Below are 22834 nucleotides of genomic sequence, written 5' to 3'. Positions count from 1 at the left end.
TAGTTATTCCCATCTCTAGGTCATTTATAAATACATTAAAAAGCAACGGACCCAGCACAGACCCCTGCGGGACCCCACTAACTACCCTCCTCCACTGAGAATACTGGCCACGCAATCCTACTCTCTGCTTCCTATCTTTCAACCAGTTCTTAATCCATAATAATACCCTACCTCCGATTTCATGACTCTGCAATTTCTTCAGGAGTCTTTCGTGCGGCACTTTGTCAAACGCTTGAAGGAACAAAAAAAAAAAAAAGCTATAAGATATCATGCTACTGAACCCCATTGATAATCAGTAGTTTTCCCTCAACTTTACCATAACAACAGTTTATGGACCTTTGTTCCAAGAACTTGTCCAAATCTTCTGTAAACCCAATTCCACTAAATTCATTTACCTCCTCCTGGGGCAATGAATTTCAGAGCTTAATTATGCATTGAGAGAAAACATGCCATTCAATATTCAGCCTGTAGCGGTCAAAGGTTTAAGCGCTGACTATTGTTGGCTAAATTAGATCTAGATATTTAATGTTGGCCAATTCTGGACATATACTAGCCCAATGAGACTTGAACCCAGTTCTCAGCCCACTGCACTAACCGTTAGGCTGCTCCTCTTATAAAGTCTTGAGCTGAGTGGAGCTAGGAGATGCAAATCAATTATTTACGCTCTCATAAAGTTCAAAGAAGATATGTCATGAAGTTATCAAATAATATATTTAAAGCAAATAGGAGAAAATATAGGCATGACATTCAAAAGGGTTTAACCGAGCAGGAGCCTCTTCTGCTCAGTCAAACCACACTGAGTTGGCTGGCTGCTGATATTCATGGCACTTAACCTAGCAGTGTAAATGAATAATGGCACTAAACAGCCATGTCAAATCTGGGCAGTGAAGGGACACTTATGCAGGTCCTGGCCACTATTCAGCTGGAACCCAAATAAGGAGATTTGTCTATTCCCACCACCCACCGATTCTGATCACCACTTCTGACCAGCTCCCAACAAGATAGTACTCCCCTCTTGACCCCCCCCCCCCCCAAGCAAAAGCCTGACCCCTTCCCAGATCAGTCCCAAGAGAAGCTCCCTCCTGGATCTCCCCCCTTAAGAAGCCCCCATTGTCCCTGTTCCCCCTCCCCTAGGCCTTAGTGCCCTGGTGGTCTTGGGGGGGTGAGGGGGGAGGCCAGGCAGGAGTGAATTCCAATGGCTCCTGACCATGCTGGCTTCAGGTGCAAAATAGTGGTTGTGACCTCTAGCGGTAGTCTTGTGGTACTACCACTAGGGATCAGCCTTCCATATAAGGGTAATTTGCCCTAGTGGTAGTACTGGAAAACTAATGCTACAGATTGCAGCTGCCATTTTGCACCCAGAGAAGTCATGGGCAGGAGTTATTAAGGTTAATTCCTGCATGGCCTACCTCCCCCTCCCCCAACCACCACGGATGCTACAGTAGGCCTGGCGGGTGGCTACACGGGTGTGTGTAGTGCTTCTTTTGGAGGAGAGAGTCAGGAGGGAAGGACAAAAAAATATTTAAGCTGCTCCTGAAAATTATGGGGGTGACTGATAGTTCAGTTCCGGCACTGGCACAGCTACAGTAAGTGACCAAGGCATTTCTATTTGGTCGCTTAGCTATGCAGGCACCAGTACTGGCATCTGCATAACTCCCGGTTTCTCTCCAATTTCAACCTGGATGGCCCCTCCACTGCCCAGTTTTGACATGGCTGGTTAGTGCCATTATTGAGTGGCACTGTAGGTTAAATGCCACGAATATCAGTGGCCAGCCAACTCAGCATGGTTTAACGGAGCAGAAGAGGCTCCTGCTCGGTTAAACCCTTTTGAATATCATGTCCATATTTTCTCCTATTTGCTTTAAATACATTATTTGATAACTTCATGGCATATCTTCTTTGAACTTTAAGAGAGCATAAATAATCGATCTGCATCTCCTGGCTCCACTCCACTCAAGACTTTATAGAAGGAGCAGCCTAATGGTTAGGGCAGTGAGCTGAGAACCTGGAGAACTGGGTTCAAGTCTCATTGGGCTAGTCCCTTAACCCTTCATTATCCCAGGTACAAAAACTTAGGGCTTCTTTTACAAAGCCGCAATAGCAATTCTAATGCGGCAAATGAGAGGAAGCCCATAGGAACTGAATGGGCTTCCTCTCATTTGCTACGCAGGAATCGCTACGGACTAATACCTGCATATAATAAATGTGAACTGCTTTGATTGTATCATCACCCTTAGCTTGTTCACCATGTATTGTACACCACAAATGTATTATTAGCTTATCATGTATTGTATACTGCAAAAATATTGTAACCACACTGCAACTATAAGCGACCTCAAACCAGCTGATGACTCCTGTAATCGGCTCTTCATATATTGTAAACTGTTGCTGAACCCGAAAAGGGGATATTCATAGTCTATAAGAATAACTTGACTTACCTCTATAACATCTCCTCTCAGCTGTCTCTTCTCTAAGCAGGATAGCCCTAACCTCTTCAGCCTTTCCCTTTCAGAGATTCATTATATCCCCTTTATCATTTTGGTAATTATTTTCTATATATTTTTTTTCTAATTTCACTATATATATTTTGATATGTGGCAATCAATAATGCACACAATATTCAAGGTGTAGTCACAGTAAACAATGGCGAATAAAACAAAGAATATCATAATGTGTCTTTTATTGTTCCAATTATAATATTCTTTGTTTTATTCTCTCTTGTTTACTTAATTATTCCTAAAACTCTGTGCTTTTTTGGCTACTGCCCAATACTGGGCAAGGCAGAAGATTTTGATATATTGTCCATATTGTCTAGATCCTTTTCCTAGGTAGTGACTCCTAATGTAGAATTTAGCGTCATGTAACTATAATTTGGATTATTCTTCTGTATGTGCATCACTTTGCAACTGTCCACATTAAAGTTCATTTGCCACCTGAATGCAAAGTTTCCCAATCTCACAAAGCCCTTCAGCAATTTCTCATTGTCTGCATGTGATTTAACAACTTTTGAATAATTTTGTGTCATCTGCAAATTTGATCAACCTACTCACTGTCCACATTTCCAGATTATTTATACATATGTTAAAAAGCACTGATCCCTGCACAAATCCTAGTCACCTTTCTCCACTGAAAAAAACTGACCATTTAATCCTACTTTCTATCTTTTTAACCAGTTCCTGGTAGAAGATCACACACAGGAGTGGGCTAAAGTTTTGAGAACAGTGCAGGAAGAAGTGGCTCCATTAAGGGATGTGAGAGTTGGAAGTGAAATGCATAATATTAGGCTTACCATAAATTTAAATGAATTATAAAAGGAAAGCGAGATGTTTGAAACAGCGTTGGCATAAAACTAGATCAAGTCTTGATCGACAAACATGGAGAAAAAAAGCAAGTGGGTACAAAGGTCTCCTGCAGAAGGCTAAGTAAGAGATGTGGAGGGGCATAATCGAACGCGAACGCCCATCTCCATGGGCATCTATCTCCGAGAACGGGTACGTGAAGGGGCGGGACAAACCGTATTTTTGAAAAAAAATGGGCGTCCATTTTTTTTCCAATAATACGGTTTATGCCAGCCAAATGCATCGGATTTGTGCAGATTTCAGCTGGGCGGTTTCGTTTTTCAGCGATAATGGAAACCAAAGGCGCCCACCTCAAAAACGACCAAATCCAAGACATTGGGTTGTGGGAGGGTCCAGGATTCATAGTGCACTGGTCCCCCTCACATGCCAGGACACCAACCAGGCACCCTAGGGGGCACGTAACAATTCAAAAAACAAAGCAAACTACCTCTGAAGTTCATAGCTCCCTTCCCTTGGGTGCTGAGCCCCCCAAATCCCCCCAAACCCACTGCCCACAACTCTACACCATTACCATAGCACTTATTGCTGAAGGGGGCCACCTAGATGTGGGTACAGTGGGTTTTGGGGACGGTTTGGAGCGCTCCCATTTACCACCACAAGTGTAACAGGTAGGGGGGATGGGCCTGGGTCCACCTGCATGAAGTCCACTGTACCCGCTAACAACTGCTCCAGGGACCTGCATACTGCTGTGATGGAACTGGGTATGACATTTGAGGCTGGCATGCAGGCTGGAAAAAAAAGGTTTTAAAGTTGGTTTTTTTGGGTGGGAGGGGGTTAGTGACCACTGGGGGAGTCAGGGGTGGTCATCCCTGATTCCCTCCGGAGGTCATCTGGTCATTTAGGGCACTTTTTTGGGACTTGTTCGTGAAAAAAAAGGGTCCAAAAAAAGTGACCCAAATTCGCGCTAAAAACATCTTTCTTTTTTCGATTAACAGCCGAGGACGCTCATCTCTCCTCGACCGATAACCATGCCGAGTCCCGCCTTCACCAAGCCTCTGACACGCCCCCATCAACTTTGGCCGTTTCCGCAACAGGTTGCAGTTGAAGACGCCCAAAATCGGCTTTCGATTATACTGATTTGGACGCCCACGGGAGAAAGACGCCCATATCCCGATTTGGGTCGAAATATGGGCGTCTTTCTCTTTCGAAAATAAGCTGGATATTCAACTAAAATAGCTACTGCTGCTAATAAGCCTGAGAAATGTTATGGATTGTTAAGCAAATTCTAGGTAAAGTGGAAGCAAAAAAGGGAATTGGGGATGAAGGGTCAGAAGTGGAGAAGGTGGCAGATTATTTTGTGGATAACATAAATAATCTGTGGAAAGGGATGTATGGACTGGATGGGCAGGGAACTATGAGGAAGATCATTCCCATGGGTGGTATACCAACATTTTTAATAAACTTGGAAATTTAGGAAGGAGGAGGACGGAAGAGTTGGAGTGGAATAGCTTATTTTAACAACAAAGGACAAGTTATTGGGTTTGATTAAAAGGTTGTATACTACATGGTCCCCACAGGACCCTGATCCAAGTCATCCGTTGCAGCATTTGCTGGTCATTCATATTAACCTGGATTTTAAACCTGGTGAATACCTTCCTCATTTAAGCAGATTTACACCTGTTATTAAAAAAATGCGTGGTGACTCCAGTGCCCAAAAAAGGGGCACTTTTAATGAATTGTGAGAACCTTTGTGCAATTTAATGTATGTTATTTTTGGTGAAGATTACTGAGAAAGAGGTGATTTTTCAGAATGATGCATAACTTCGGTCACCTAGCAACACAGCACTGAATATTGTCAAAGGAGGCCCTTATATGGAAGGCTGACCTTTACCGGTAGTATTGCGAGACTACTGCTAGAAGTGGCAGCAGCCATTTTAACTAAGGCAGCTGCTAGGACCACCAAGGATATAAGTAAGCCCTGTGGGTAGGGGGGGGGGGGGGTTCTGGTGTGGGAGGGGGGCTTGTATGAGGAGGGTTCTTGGTCATGGGGAGCTGCATCAGTGGGAGAACAAATTTAACAGGCATCTATGTGGCTCCCAGCTGATATTCAGCCAGGATCTGAATATCCGGGTTTAACTTAGTTGGTGATGGTCAGCTTTTAAAAACATGCTGACTGCCAATGGCTGAATATTGACTAGATAATTTACTAAATAAAAATATAAATTTAGAGTACCACAACGACCTAGAATAAGAACAAAAGAGAATACAACAGAGCTAAGAGTCCAATACTATTAATACTCTGTGCATATGCATGGTTTTTTGGGGGTAATTTCATGTTTTGACATTTACAAGACACTGTGATAGCTTGCTGAGTAATGCTACAGAGGAGACAGCATGATTTTGAAAATATAAAAGAAACAGGTTTTTATTCCAGCAGACTCCAAACTGGTTTGGTCAGGAAAGATTCTGAGTTTAGCCACTAGACCTCAGGATCCAGTAGACTCAGCCCTTACAGGAGGCCTAGTGAAACCTATTAGACCAGCCAATTGTCCTTACTCTGTCTCTGAGGCAGCAGTATGAGTCAGTCAGCTTTTCCTGGCCTAAAGCCTGGCCTGCAACTGTAGCTCCAACCACAAGACTGCCCTGGTAAATGGCATGGTTAAATGACTGACTGTGTCTATAAAGCACTTCAACAACTGCATAGACTGCTGTTTATTCTTCTCGATATTCCAATTATACAGTGTCCTGGAGTTGTAGCAGTTTCACAGAAGCTCAAATCAGGTTGACAGTTTCTTCATCTCTTTTATTGCCTGGTACATTGCTTATAATTCCTATTACATAGTTGTTGCTTATTGCTTGTACTGTATTGAAAACTGATAAAATCTTAAAACAGAGCAACTATTTTCAACTCAAGAATGCTCAGCGAAATTTAGAATAAGAGAGAGATTTTTCCAACAAGATGATTGACGCCTATTGAAGAGAAGATAAGTGACATTCATTTCAAGGAAAGGTTACTTAAACTATTTTGGATTACAAGAATACAGGCTGCCTTGTTGAAAGACTATTATAGTAGGCACTGTGACCAACCGACTAGCAGTTTGTTTAGGTTTTATATTCCGTGAATAAAGATTTGTTATAGAATTAAAAAAAAAAAAAAAAAAAGATTTCAAATTTGTTCACATCAGGAAGTTTTCGCTCTGTTCCAACTCAGAAGACTGTTTTGCAGCAGTCCAAATGCTCATGTGAACCCTATAGCAGTAAAAAGGAAAGAAAACCACAGACAGAACAAACCCCTTGCAGTGACATACAATCCAGAACTAGAATAACAGAAAAATCACAAAAGTTGAACAGCTGCTATTTCTGCGGGATATCACCGAACAATATAAACCATATGCTACAAGTACTGGGTCTGCGGGAACTCACTTAATCTGAAGCAAAAATTAGTAAAAAGGAAGCTAACAAGCTGAGATAGAAGAGAATGGCACAATTCACTGCATTATACCATGCTATGAACTGTGCTAGCATTTATCACAGGACCCCACAATCACCCACTTAAGGCAGCTATTCCTCCATTAATGTAGTATATGTTATTCAATGCAGAATATGTGAAACCAGCCTGATGTTAAAGTACACCAAGGTGACTCCTCCCTTTTTGGGACCAAACTACCACATAAATAACCTTATAAACACGATATTGAAAGAAAACTAACAGAATACAGAACATAAGAAAGTTAAAATAAAGATCTGGACCATAAAATTCTACTGGCTGCCACTTTCTCTGATATCCCATCAACCTTCCACTCCCACTCTCCCCTTCAGACTATCATGGGAATGCTTTTTGAGTCACTTATTTTCTAGTTTTGTCACCTTTTGCTTATTCAGTTCTGACCCAAGGAAGGTGGTTTTAGCACCACAACACTAATCAAGGAAAGAATTGTTACATATGAACATAAGAATAGCCATACTGGGGCAGATTTATGGTCTAGCTAGCACAGTATCCTGCTTCCAACAGTGGTTGATCCAAGTTACAAATACCTGGCATAATCTTAAATAGTCAAAGTATATAAGAAGAAAAAAAACACTCCGCAGGAAAATATCATACATTTAAAAGAGCTATGGATTTGAAATAGCTGCCAGGTGGAAACAGAATACTGGGCTAGTTGGACTATTAGTCTGACCCAGTATGGCTACTCTTATGTTCATATAAAACTACAGGAGTAACCCAATAGCGTCAATGATACTCTACTAAATAACGTACATTGCTACTATAGAGTAGTATCTTTATTTTTCTTTCTTGATTTTTCTTTTATATTCTGTGTTTACTATACTTTTCATAGGAAGCAAAGAGGCATCATATAGCAATGATATTGGTTATTGGATCTCTTATAGCCCACAGCTATTTCAAATCCGTAGCACTTTTAAACATACTAAACATCTGCCTCTAAAGCTTCTTTAGCTTCCTATTATACCAATTTATTAAAAAGAAAAACAGTAACCAGTGACCCCAATACTTAACCAACTCAGTAACCAGAATCACAGTACTGAAGTTTAGGGAGTAGGAACTTTTTCAGCACTGTGATCCTGGATATTCAGTTGGTTAAGTACTGGGGTCACTGGTTGCTGTTTTTATTTTTTTAATAAATTTGTATAATAAAATAGGAAGCTATAGTAAACAGAATATAAAACAAAAATAAAGATGCTACTCTATAGTAGCGCTGTACATTATTTAGAGTGCCATTGACACTACTGGATTACTCCTGTATTTTTGTATGATAGAATCCCAAATAGTAGCAACATTTATGCTATCAATCCCAGGAACATCAGTGTCTTTCTCCATTTCTATCTTGATAAACTAGGAACTTGTCCAAACCTTTTTTAAACACATGAAATGGCAATTCTGCAACTCCCATGTATAGCTGCCCCATTTTACAAACCACATACAGTGGGGGAAATAAGTATTTGATCCCTTGCTGATTTTGTAAGTTTGCCCACTGACAAAGACATGAGCAGCCCATAATTGAAGGGTAGGTTATTGGTAACAGTGAGAGATAGCACATCACAAATTAAATCCGGAAAATCACATTGTGGAAAGTATATGAATTTATTTGCATTCTGCAGAGGGAAATAAGTATTTGATCCCCCACCAACCAGTAAGAGATCTGGCCCCTACAGACCAGGTAGATGCTCCAAATCAACTCGTTACCTGCATGACAGACAGCTGTCGGCAATGGTCACCTGTATGAAAGACACCTGTCCACAGACTCAGTGAATCAGTCAGACTCTAACCTCTACAAAATGGCCAAGAGCAAGGAGCTGTCTAAGGATGTCAGGGACAAGATCATACACCTGCACAAGGCTGGAATGGGCTACAAAACCATCAGTAAGACGCTGGGCGAGAAGGAGACAACTGTTGGTGCCATAGTAAGAAAATGGAAGAAGTACAAAATGACTGTCAATCGACAAAGATCTGGGGCTCCACGCAAAATCTCACCTCGTGGGGTATCCTTGATCATGAGGAAGGTTAGAAATCAGCCTACAACTACAAGGGGGGAACTTGTCAATGATCTCAAGGCAGCTGGGACCACTGTCACCACGAAAACCATTGGTAACACATTACGACATAACGGATTGCAATCCTGCAGTGCCCGCAAGGTCCCCCTGCTCCGGAAGGCACATGTGACGGCCCGTCTGAAGTTTGCCAGTGAACACCTGGATGATGCCGAGAGTGATTGGGAGAAGGTGCTGTGGTCAGATGAGACAAAAATTGAGCTCTTTGGCATGAACTCAACTCGCCGTGTTTGGAGGAAGAGAAATGCTGCCTATGACCCAAAGAACACCGTCCCCACTGTCAAGCATGGAGGTGGAAATGTTATGTTTTGGGGGTGTTTCTCTGCTAAGGGCACAGGACTACTTCACCGCATCAATGGGAGAATGGATGGGGCCATGTACCGTACAATTCTGAGTGACAACCTCCTTCCCTCCGCCAGGGCCTTAAAATGGGTCGTGGCTGGGTCTTCCAGCACGACAATGACCCAAAACATACAGCCAAGGCAACAAAGGAGTGGCTCAGGAAGAAGCACATTAGGGTCATGGAGTGGCCTAGCCAGTCACCAGACCTTAATCCCATTGAAAACTTATGGAGGGAGCTGAAGCTGCGAGTTGCCAAGCGACAGCCCAGAACTCTTAATGATTTAGAGATGATCTGCAAAGAGGAGTGGACCAAAATTCCTCCTGACATGTGTGCAAACCTCATCATCAACTACAGAAGACGTCTGACCGCTGTGCTTGCCAACAAGGGTTTTGCCACCAAGTATTAGGTCTTGTTTGCCAGAGGGATTAAATACTTATTTCCCTCTGCAGAATGCAAATACATTCATATACTTTCCACAATGTGATTTTCCGGATTTAATTTGTGATGTGCTATCTCTCACTGTTACCAATAACCTACCCTTCAATTATGGGCTGCTCATGTCTTTGTCAGTGGGCAAACTTACAAAATCAGCAAGGGATCAAATACTTATTTCCCCCACTGTATATGTTTAACCAATTAAGACCACAATTTTAACTTGGTTTCATTATGGAATTAAACTACATGTGATTACAGAGAATGATCCCCTTAATCCACTCTGTAAAGTCCTGGCCCCTGCACATTTTTAATGTTTAACTATCTTTACTGTCACTGAGATAAACTGAAACAAGTAATTCAAAAGTTACCAATATCAGGTCAAGAAGAGTACAGATAATTAACCATATAAACAATGACAAAGTTATCTTTGAATCTCTTTCCTCTCCAACCTTTATCGCATTCCACAATCCCCAACACAACTAACACCCCCCCGCCCTAAATTCTTCAATCCATATAATTCCGCAAATACATGACTATTCAGCCTTCCTTCTAAAGCCTCCCACAACTCAATATATTAGGCTGTAACACTAAGTATTAAGAAAAACAAACTGTACTTTATTATTTAATATATTTAAATAAGGGGTCCATATCTTACTGAACTGTTTCCTTGCCTTGCAGCCCCTGTCCTCCACTGAAAAATACTTCATTCGCAATAGTTCATGCATCTGATTGCGGCATGCGCCATTGTATCAATGATGAGGGCTGTATCCAGTGGAGCAAAAGGCACCTTTTGGCCACCAGACAGGCTTTATGCAAAAACAGAACCGATATCTGAGCCCCTTTCACTATATCATCCATAATATCCAATAAGAAAAAGAAAACAGAAAGGCTATTTACCCTTCCACCGATAAATTTATGATGCCTTCTGATATTATAACTCAGTTACTCTTTTCAGGTCTATGAAGGCTTTCAGCTGTTCTGGTGCGAAAAAAATATACTTAATTCCCACATATTTTACTATACATTTACAGGGGTATACAAGTAAAAATGTTGCTCCCAAAGACCGTGTCTCTTCTCTTAAATTCCAGGAATCTCTTTCTTCTTTCTTGGGTGGTTTTGGTAACATCTGAAAATATCCATAATTTTTGGCCACAAAACTTTTGGTGCATGTTTTTAAAGTATAATTTTAATATTGCATTAAAGTCTTGCTCGAAAACAAATGAAACCAAAAGTGCGGCCCTGTTGGTTACTTCGGTCAGTGAGTCCTCAAAAATTAAAGAAATATCTTTCAAATCTTCAATTTTCTCTTGTTCCAAAACTTCTGGGATCCCCTCTTGATTCTTTTTGTCGGAAGAAAAAATATCTTGCTTATTGGGGGAATATTTTGCGAGGAAATTTTCAAAATTTCAACTAGGTATTTTTTAAATAGTTCCAAGGGAAGGATACCTATCGGTTTTGGAAAATTCAAAATCTTCATATTCAATCGTCTATTATAATTTTCTATTTGTTCAATTTTTTGTTGGATACTTGAATTATCTTTGATAATCACTGAAACATTTTCTTTAATTTTAACAATGTCATTTTGGGAACTCCGTACCTGTTCATTAAATTCTTGCTTCAAATTATCCATCGATTTAGAGAGCTGATCTACCTTAGAAACCAGATTCATCGTTTGTTGAGTTGATTTTGTAATCAAAGCTTTCATGCCTTCCATAGCCTGCCAAAGAGTATCGAGTGTAATCACCATGGGGGAATTCAGCAAACCTTCTCCTCCTCTGTTCTCATTAACTGACGATAACTTTTCCAAGGGAGAGCCCCCTCCATGGGCCACAGTATTCACGACTTCCGTGTTCTGTGTACCCGCATTCTCCTCTCACGTTATAGTAGGACAGGGTGGATTTCCAGGCGTCGGAGGAGAGAGTGTTACTTCGTGTTCCAGAGATGTCGGGTTCCCTTCCCTGGTGTCTAGCGGAAGCTCAACTCTGGTTTCAATCGGTCGGCTCCGGAGCGCAAAACTGTCCAGCGTGAGCTGCTTTGGGGAAGATGTTAGAGCTGGAGTGGGTAACGCTCTAACAATTCCCTTTCTCTTAGAATGTGGCATATCGCAAGTAGGAAAAACTTAGAGCACACGTTGATCAGTCCTGCTGCTCTCGGCATGTCGGTGCCATCTTATCCACTCCCCCCCACAGAAAGTCCTATTTTCTTGCTCATGAAGGGTGTATATATATCCGAAGTAGAAATTTATAATGAAGCTCCTGAAGCTGTATACTTTCATCCAAGCGTGGACCATCATGTAGCTACACAGAAGCATACCTATAGAGTAAATTCCAAAATCCAGATTCCACTTGTTCACTATTCCACAAAGAGGTGAAGTCCTATGAAACTTTATGAACCATTTATAACAGCAGCCCACCAAACCTTTAGTGACAGCTAGAAGGGGCTAACATTCATCAAACTCTGATTCTTAAAAGTCAATATTATATGATATCAACAGGGATCGAATATAGTGTCTGAGCTGTAGATATGGGTATCAATCTCAAGGGTGAAAATCATAGGTAGACTTAACAGTGCCATAATCCAAAATAGCCGCCTTATCCTCTCCATTAAGTGTGACACCAATTTCAAACCCGCTTTGCTCCAGCGCTGGTAACATGCCTGGTAAAAAAAAAACCTGTATTACCAATCATAGTTAAGTATTTAGAACATTGAGGATGTAACTCAAACTTCTTCCTCATAAGAGTCCATGCCCAGCATATTGGCTTAATTAACATATGAGTTTTTATTCTCTTTGGGAGGTGACTTGCCTCAGCATGCACTGTATTTGAGAGAGCCTATTGACTTCTCTAATGTAACGTCACAAAATTCAGAAGTCTCAAAGAACTAATCTCAAACATAACATAACTGAGATGCAACACAATAAACTTGTAAATCTGGAAGACACAGTCTTCCTTCTTTTTTCAAGAGTTGCATATGACAAATGAAATAAGCTCATTCTTGGTTTCTGTGATCCCCATAAAAAGTGACTCACTATTGTACTCCAACTCTGCAAATCTCTTGGTTTTAAAATGAGCTGCAAGTGCTGTAAGAAGTACATCCATTTAGGAAGAATGATCATTTTTATTAATTGTACCTTACCTCATAAAGGTATGAGCAAAGGATGCCATGACTTGCAAAGGCACTGAGTTTCTTTAAGTAATCGAACAACACTGGTAGAATACAGGCGGGCAAGTGATTAGGAATTATAAAGGCCCAAGTATTTAATCGAGTCCCCTGCCCATTGAAGGAGAAAATCTCCTCCCCACCTTTCCATCAGATCCTGAGTCAAGCTTTAAACTTCTGATGTATATGCATGAATCCATAGACTTTATATTTGGCCAAAATCATTCAATATACATAAAATATGTGTTCACGATCTTTGGGTATTGTTGTGCTACCATCAAATCATCTGCAAGTAATACCAACTTAAACGTTTTCCCACCCACCGGGATACCCAATATCCCAGGATCAGATACTACCCTCAATGCCAGGGGTTAAATTCATAACACAAAAAGTGTCAGGGACAAGGGGCTGCCTTGTCCATCTCTCGATGACAAAAGGAGAAGAGAGGACCTAGGGATCTGTGTATAACAGTTGGATCCAAGTGAGGATAGAACCTTGAGATCCAAAGCACTATAAGACTTCCCAAAGATAACTCCAAGATACAGAATCAAAAGCTTTTTCAATATCAAAGCTCACTGATATGGTTTCCAGGGATGACTTCTGTACAGCTTCCATGGCGGCATACAAGTCAACAAACATTTGAAACAGAATTATGCCCTTTAATAAAACCAACTTGGTGAGCCTGTACCAATCTTGGCACAATATCCAATAATAGACTTGGCTAATTATTTTGAAAAGAGTCTCATATCTATATTAAGTAATGATATTGGTCTGTACGCACTTGTCACTTGAGGATCTCAACCAGGTTTTGGCATCGCTCCCAACATGGAGTAAGGGAACTTGTCCACTTTGTGAGCTTCTTCGTAAACAAAGAGTAGCGTGGGCACTATCCTACAACTCAATCCAGCTTATTTTCGAAAGAGATCGCCGGCCATCTTCCGACACAAATCGGGAGATGGCCTGTGATTGCCTGAAGTCGGCCAAATCGGTATAATCGAAAGCCGATTTTAGCCGGCTTCAACTGTGTTCCGTCGTGGGGCCGGCGAAAGTTCAAGGGGGTGTTTCGGTAGGGTAGCGAAGGCAGGACGGGGGCGTGGTTTGAGAAGGCCGGCTTCGCCCGATAATGGAAAAAAGAAAGCCGGCCTTGACGAGCATTTGGCCGGCTTTACTTGGTCCCTTTTTTTCATGACCAAGCTTCAAAAAGGTGCCCCAACTGACCACCGGAGGGAATAGGGGATGACTTCCCTTTACTCCCCCCCAGTGGTCACCAACCCCCCCTCCCCCCCAAAAAAAAAATATATATATATATATTGTTTTGCCAGCCTGTATGCCAGTCTCAAATGTCATACCCAGCGCCCTGACAGCAGTACGCAGGTCCCTGGAGCAGTATTTAGTGGGTGCAGTGCACTTCAGGCAGATGGACCCAGGCCCACCCCCCCTTACCTGTTACACTTGTGGTGGTAAATGTGAGCCCTCCAAAAAACCCCAAAACCCACTGTACCCACAGGTAGGTGCCCCCCTTCACCCCTAAGGGCTATGGTAATGGTGTACAATTGTGGGGAGTGGTTTTGGGCGGGATTTGGGGGGCTCAGCACCCAAGGTAAGGGAGATATGCATCTGAGAGCAATTTTTTGAAGTCTAACGCAGTGCCCCCTAGGGTGCTCGGTTGGTGTCCTGGCATGTGAGGGGGACCAGTGCACTACAAATGCTGGCTCCTTCCATGACCAAATGCCTTGGATTTGGCCGGGTCTGAGATCGCCGGCTTCGGTTTCCATTATGGGCAAAACCCGAAGCCGGCCATCTCTGACATTTGGCCAGCCCCAACCGTATTATCGGAAAAAAAGATGGCCGGCCATCTTTTTCGAAAATACGGTTGGCTCCGCCCATTTACAGAGCCGGCCACGGAGATGGCCAGCCCCGTTTGATTATGCCCTTCGATATCTTGTAAAATTCCAAAGGCAGCCCATTGTGCCACGGGGTCTTCCTATTAGCTGAAGTTTTAATTGCATGTTGGAACTTTCTTGTGTCCAGAAGAGCATTACGCATATCCAAGTCTTCGGCCATCAAGGTAAGTACGTTAAGGCCTGCAAAAAAGGAGCCATATGCAACTGGTCCTGAATCCCGTGCAGCACATAAAGTCTTAAAATAGTTATGAAACATATTGTCTATCAAACATGCCTCCCTGAGGGTCACGAAGCACAAGGATAAAACAAGGACCACACATAGTAAGTATCAGTTGGGCCAAACAAATCCTAGCCCTGCTCCTATATCTAAAAAACTAGTGGTGGCCATGTATAAGAGTATTTAGTATGCACTGATGTATTAAAGCATTTAGGGATTGCTGCAATTGAAAATATTGGGCTGTTTTCTTGAGTTAAATTACGAGAAAATTCCCACTGGTCTTGTTTTAACTGGGGAGTTAAAAATAAGATCTGGGAATTCAATCTCTTATAACGATATAGAAGATAGTATTTGCCCCACAAAACTGCCTTTTCTGTTTCCCAAAACAATCTCAGGGTCTTAGTATACTGTTGGTTATTCTTCCCATACTTTTCCCATTTTTTAATCAACAATTTATGAAAAAACTCATCATCATATAAGCCCCAGGGCATTTACCAAATCAGTGGGCATGCCTTTCAAGCCATAATTTGGACAGTTTCACTACGTCATGGTCAGAGATGCCACGATGAAGACTATCCACAGAACCTACAGCACCAAATATTTGTTCCTGTAAAAGTATGCAATCCAAGCAACTCTCCATCAAATAGGACCTTGAGATATGAGTAAATAATCGCTCTCCCAGATGCAGCACCAGCCACACATCTACCAAACTGAGACTTGGACACAAAATTCACCTCTCTAATAAGCCGGTCTTTCCTCTCCCGGTGAAACACTCTTTGTCCAAATCCAAGTCTTGAACTGCATTATAATCTCCTCCCACAATTATGGTACTATTTTGAGAATCTAATAAAATTTCTAATGCTGGAAAGAAAATTCTATCAAACAATGGGAGCATACATTGAGACCAAGACATATGACATATGCCACACACTTCCCTGTAAGTCCCTACAACATTTATGCTTCTCAAATAGGATATGGGATATTTTTATTAATATAGAAGTCCCCACCCTTCTGTGTACTTGTGCCATAGTATAATAGCAATGGACAACAATCACTCAGATGGGTCTCCTGCAGGAATGCTATCCCAGCTCCCTGGCGATGTAAAGCAGTGAGCAGCTTTTTTCTTTTAATAGGGGAATTTATCCCACAAATATTCCAGGCCATTACATTAATAGAACTCATCCTGGAACTGGTAAGCACAAGTGATGAAATAGACATAACTATCCTCTGTGCAAATTCGCGCTATAGGGAGTTGGTTGCTACTGAAAAACAGCAATTCAAAAAAGGGGAAGTACACTATAAAAATCATGAAGCAAAGAATCCTCCGCCCCCCCCAGTAATTAGATATGCCCTTAATCCCTATCTAAACTCTATATCCTCCACCATCCTGGGAACCTCCCGTCCTCCCACTCTTTAAAACGCAAACATTTTCAGAGGAATTTTACAAGCCCCTTCTGTTAGATCAGTCAATTGGCTCCCTCAGCACTTATCAAAGGGGAGATCGAGAACTGTGTACACGTTATTCTAAACAGAAAACAAGAAAACAAATATTTCCAACTATGAAAGAAAGCAAGTTTCTGATAGTTGCACTAAAGCATAGTGCAACTTTCCCAAACCTGACCAAAAAACTTTGTGACAATTTATTTATTTAAACAGATTTATAATCTGTCCATCCAAACATCTGGGTGGAGTACAATAAAAAATACATAAACTCATCATCACAAAGAATACAACACATCCCCCCATTACCCAACTGTTATCCCAATCCAACTCCTAATTCTTTAAGAAAAAGCCTTACAGAAAAAGGACTTCAACTTTTTTAAACACAGATGGTGACGGTGCTTGGCGCAAGACAAGGGGAAGAGCATTCCACAGACTAGGCCAAGCAACACAAACACATGCAAACAAATTTGATGAAATGAAGGAACAACCAACAGACTCTGTCCCTGGGATCTCAAAGCACACCCAGGACAATACACTTTAGTGTGGCCATTGCTCAAACATTCATGAGGGGCTCCTTTTCATAGACTTAAAAAGTTGCATAGTAACCTATATAACTTTGCTTTGAAAATAAGTGTCCTAGGCCCTCAGTACAGCCTGTCAGACAGATCTCGGTACTTAAGCACCTGTGTTTCTACTAGAATTTCAATCACCTTACGCTTCACCAGTTAGCACCTTTCTACTAATTTCATTTCACATCAAAATTCTGACAATCAACTTGGTTCCACTGCGATGAAACATCAAAATATAACTGACTGTTTTCCCCATTAGAATATATGTATGTGCATGTATGTGCAGCAGGTGTTTTTTTTTCTCAATTTTATATGACCAGGTAAGGGTCACATGTAAAAGCGAGTATGATGCCAGAAAAAAATTGATTTAGTACATCTGACTATAAAAAAAACATTTATTTTGGTCAGTTAGAAAATATTTAAAAAAATCCTTTCGATAATTTATGATTTATTATGAAAATACTATACAACACATAGCCGTTAAAATCAATCGGGTCAAGATCCATAGCAATTTAACCAGCTAGAAATGGCTCCTGGCTGGTTAAATCACCTGTTCAAGGCTAACTGGTCATTTTCAGTGGCACTTAATGCCTATGTCATTTTGCGGGTGTTCCAGGGCGGAGTCGGCACTTGACTGGTTAAGTGCTCGTATTTGGCACTTAACTGTCCAAGGTAACCGGATAAGTAGGACCACATAAAAGTCAGTCGTATCTGGATATTGCACTTAAGCAGCTATGTTTTAGTTGGCTTCGCAAATCTGGAAATTCAGACATGGCCTAACACTGAATTTCCAGGCATAACACACGCGGCAGTCAGCAAAACAATGAGTGCCGCTGGCTGAATATCGACCTCAATGTGCTTTCACATATTCTGCTAAAAGACTTCTAGTCAGTTTGCTTATTCAGCTGAGAGTGGGTGTTCCTGCACTAACCTTACCACACACTAACTAGTTAGGGCTCCTGTGGTATCCATGGCTTTACTACTTACAAAATGGGTGGCAGTAAGTAAACATGTGGTAATTTCCCAAAATGGTTGCATTCTAAAAAATACAAAAAAAGCGCCATTTTTACAACTGCAGTAAAAAAATGGCCTTAGAATACAGGAAACACCTGCGTAAAGGTGTGCTAAGGCCACTTTTTACTGCAGTTCAGTAAAATAACCCTTAAGTTTTGAATTTTAAAGACTATGCATATTTTTTGGCCAGAAACATTCCCATAGAAAAAGTAGATGCATATCTACAAGTAGTTTTTCTTTGGGCAATTTTCAAAAGAAAGTAAGCTCCAACACTTTCCCTTTCAAAGCTGGTGAAAAATTCACAGAATAAAAGTATCCACAGGCTTTGCCTTGATTGCCTGAACAGCTGTGAAAATTACCTCATAAAAATGTCAATCTATTGTAATTTTATTTCCAGAATCTGACTGAATGTGGAGGGCACCCCTACTTACTGTTGTGCTTGAATACTCGGATTGTAGCTCCTGAGAGCCTGGCACCAAGGACAAGAGAGGCGTGGTTCAACTCATCACTAAGAATGAGGCAGCCCTGAGGAGACAATTAAAAGCCATCAAGATGAGTTGGGCTGCAAGAAAAAAGAAAGATTATAAACTGCTAGACAGTAGCAAGGTCCATATGACAGAGACCTACAGCAATCTATTTATAGTGACTATAGTGTAAACACATTTCATTTTTTACATTTATAAATCACCTTATTTGCACAAATTTGCAACTCAAAATACTTTACAGCAACTTAATAAAAAAAATACTACATAAAACAGCATTACAAAAGTCCCTCACCCCTATCCCCCACACTCATTATGGGTAGAGCACAGTTACATAATAAAATACAAACATATCAAAATACAATCAAATTAAGAAAATGTTCCCCAAAATAGCCACTACAAAACTTCAACCCCTTTCCAAACCTACCAAATTATCAACCCAAACCTTACACAAACCTCTGTGAAATTCAGCTGTATGTAAAGATTTAAGATTTTGGCATCCATAGAAAAATGAAGCTACAACATGTAACATGAAAGGCAGGTCTTCCAAAAAGGTCATCAGAGTATTTGGCAAGCCAGTTGGCTGTATTATTACATCAGAGGAAGCAGCTCATCACTAACAAACTGGGAAATGGGAGGGACCCTGTTAGTGAAGGTTCAGAGACACTAGAAGAAATGAGAAGGCTGATAATGTTTCAAATACAATAGCTACTGAACACATGTCATAAACCAACAACACTTCCTACACAAAGCTGTCACTATTTGCAGACTGGAATAAAGAATTTTTATTTTCTATTAATTGAAACAGCAACCCAAGCTTCAAGGTCACAGACCTTTCACTGAACAAGGATATCCAGGCCCAATGCGGATTCCTGGCTCTCCCGCAGACTCAACTGGCCCTTCGAAGGACTTTAGACGATCTTCAGGGGCTAAGGGTGCAATTCTATTACTGAGCACCTCTATTTAAGCACCCTGAAGACGCATGGTGATTTTTCTGGGCACCCAGTTTCCATTATAGAATACTATAACCCAGTATTAGTGTGCCTTACATTGTGCTAGCCAGAGTCCTGGCGTAACTGCAGTCATGTAAATGCAGCAGGGACGCGTGTAAATACAGCATCCTATTACTTACACGCATAAGTAGGCGCCCTGCCTATGCTCCACCCTTGTGCAGACCCCTCTATTTACCCGCTATGCCACTTACATTTGCTGCTCCAAAATAGTGCTTAAGTCCCCTGCTAGCACTTTTGCAGATAAATGTACACTTGCCATAGGTGCTAGTTTTCTATAAATTTACACATGCATGCGGTGCATAAATGAGGGTGCCCAGTTATAGAACTGGTAATTCTGTATAGAGCGCCCACAGGCACCGGGATGCAGCGTGCTAAGTGCGGACTCTATATCAGGAACTGTGTATGCAATTGTCATTATAGAATACTTGTGTAAGTCTCCAGTTACAAGCCTACCTTTGGGTGCAAGCACTTACAACTAGCTCAATGGCTGGTGCAAATGCTCACACCTAACTGTAACTACCAGTATTCTAGAACCTCTACCACCTTCCTCCCTTACCTATCTTACTTACCCACTTTTATTGTTCAGCTCTTTATATACTACTAGTAACGAAGGCCCGTTTCAAATCGCAATGAAACGGGCGCTAGCAAGGCTCCCCTCCGTCCCTTTGTGTCTCCGTGTGTCGCCAGCCCCCCTGCAGCCTCCGTGCGAGAGCTACAGTGCAGTACAACGTTGGAGCTGAGAATGTGCTCCGCCCTCAGCGTCATAACGTTTGACGTGAGGGCGGGGCCCACAGACTGTGATTTTGTGTGGCTTCAGAGCTTCGAACTTACGAACCTGGCTTCAGTGACGTCAGTGCAAATAGAACGTTGAGGGTGAGTTTTATATATATAGATATTTAGCTGTTTTATCCTTTTTGTGTTATCTTTTAAAACTATTACATATTAATAGTAAAAAAAGGCCCGTTTCTGGAGCCAATGAAACGTGCGCTAGCAAGGCTTTCCTGTGGCCCCCACCGAACGCACCTTGGTTGTTAGTCAGGGCATTGCGCCGCCGTCGATGTGTGACTGTGGCCCCCCCACCCAACGCACCTTCGTCGTCAGTGGGTGGCCCATTGCGGCGCCCTGACCGTCGTCGATGTGAGTGAATTGCTCCGCCTCCGCCCTCAACGTCATAACGTTTGACGAGAGGGCGGGGCCCCGAGACTGTGATTTTGTTGGCTTCAGAGCTTCGAACTTACGAACCTTGGCTTCAGTGACATCATCAGACAATAGAACATTGAGGGTGAGTTTTATATATATAGATGTAAGCCGCATTGAGCCTGCTAATAAGCGGGAAAGTGCGGGGTATAAATGTTACAATACAATACAATATCCACACCCCCCTCTTTGCAGTTGCACACAATGGATTAAACGTGTGAAATTTGGAAAACAACAGCTAGTGGCAGTTACATATGTAACTGCTAATTACTTCCAATTAACACCAATTATAGCCAATAATTGGTCTAATGCCAATTAGCAGCTAATTAACATATATATAACATTATTTTATAACTTGCAAGCACAACTTTGTGCTCTAATAAGTGTAAAATTGGATGCACAAGTTTATAGAATCTGGGCAAATGCATTACATGAATAACATGAGAGCTAAATTACAGTTATATCAACCAGCTAGGCTGAAAAGCTTTAACGAGTGGTGTCAGGGCAAACAGAAAAATGTTCCAAACTATAAGTTGCTTCTCAAATCTGATTTGCATTTGATTACTGTATAAACAAACAGAAAAGCAGAATATGATCGAAAAGGTTTATTGGAAGAATACCCGACGTGGCCACGTTTCGCCCTCAGGCTGCGTCACGGGTAAAACTAAAAGCAAAACAAAATTATATAAGACCATACATATAAATAATATAACATTGAGCATTATTTTTAGTTTTATTTTTATACCTATTTGTATCTGCTGAGCCTTTTTTGAATAGTTATAAGATATGTATCTGGCCCTTTAATGATTCTATCAAGTGATGTTAGATGACCTTTTACCCTCACTATGATACTATAAGAATCACAAGTTTAAAGGAATCGGTAACGCTGTGTAGATCAGTTTTGTTGGAGTAAGAGGAAGGTATTGATTGGGTAAGTACCTGCTGTATTTTTAACTCTGTGAAGTTATATTGGTCTAATGTTCTGTTTTTAGACGTTTTATACAATGGAGTGTCTTTTTAAACTATATTTTAGTGAGTTTCCTTTTTCCCTTTTTTTTTGCGATGGAAGTTATTTTCACTGATTTTGTTACAAAGTTTAACTGTATCCGCTTATACTGAGATGGGATTTTTTAGAAGATATAGAATTGTTCCTTAAAGGCTTGTTTCGATTTGAATAGCACAACTTTATATTTGCTCAGTGCACATATCGTATCAGTATATGACGTCGGAGCCAGGAGGAAGATAACGATTGGGTAGTATCTGTTTTTTATGTTTTTCTGAATTTGTGAAGCTTATTTTGGGTAGCGCTCCGACTTCAGACGTCTTCCTAAGTTATCTTTATATTATAGGGTCTAACTGCACTTGCTAATAAGTCCTGTTGGGACAGTTATCTTTTATGTTATATTTTTTATCTGCGTTTGGAGAATGTTCTAGAATTAAAAGTCCGTTTGGGTTTCAAAAACCTATCTAGCGCATTTGATGATGGCTGATTGTTCTACATTATTTTTATAAAAAAAGATGGAAGCCAATTGTTTATTTTATTGAATATGTTATTAGAGTTAAGAGTAATATTGAGGAAAATAGGCTGTATTGAGGATATTATTTATATGTGATCGGTTTATACGTTTTTTTAATTATATATATTTTTTTGTTGTAGAGTTGCTTTTAGACCTATTAGCATTTCAAATAGTGCGATATTCAAAATATATATATGTGTAGATTTGTCATTTATGTTTTTCTCATTTTAGAACTTGGTTTTTGAACACATTTTTGATTCTACTACAAGTGTGTATAACATATTTATATACACCTTTGATAGGTATGTATGATGAATTTTATAGGTATGTATGATGAATTTTCTATCTTCCCCTCTTCATTGGTATGTCATATAAATGGTTATTTTATTGGTTTATATTATTATATATTAAAAAAAAAATTTTAATATATTTTTTAATTATTAAAGGATGTTACAATATATATGTGATTTTGGAACTATATATGTGATTTTAGAATTGTATATGTGATTTGTATATGTTTTTATGATACACATCTAAATGTATGATAATGATTTATATATGATCTATATATGTTTTTAGTATATTATATTATATTATTTATATGTAAGGTCTTATATAATTTGGTTTTGCTTTTAGTTTTACCCCTGACGCAGCCTGAGGACGAAACGTGGCCA

General features: G+C 40.7%; 1 protein-coding gene across 2 annotated transcripts in view; it reads right to left on the bottom strand.

Moving 5' to 3' along the window:
* LOC115465677 (serine palmitoyltransferase 3-like) overlaps window positions 1-22834 on the bottom strand; it is a 402751-nt gene that overhangs the window by 124861 nt on the left and 255056 nt on the right. For both annotated transcript variants that reach the window (XM_030196335.1, XM_030196334.1), the window contains one exon: window positions 18383-18476. In XM_030196335.1, the coding sequence (XP_030052195.1) occupies window positions 18383-18476 (94 nt within the window). The remainder of the gene's footprint in view (window positions 1-18382; window positions 18477-22834) is intronic.

Source organism: Microcaecilia unicolor, chromosome 3 (assembly GCF_901765095.1).
Source record: "Microcaecilia unicolor chromosome 3, aMicUni1.1, whole genome shotgun sequence".
Lineage (NCBI taxonomy): Eukaryota > Metazoa > Chordata > Amphibia > Gymnophiona > Siphonopidae > Microcaecilia > Microcaecilia unicolor.
Note: the sequence above shows the minus strand (reverse complement) of the source record. Positions and strands in the feature narration are given on the sequence as shown.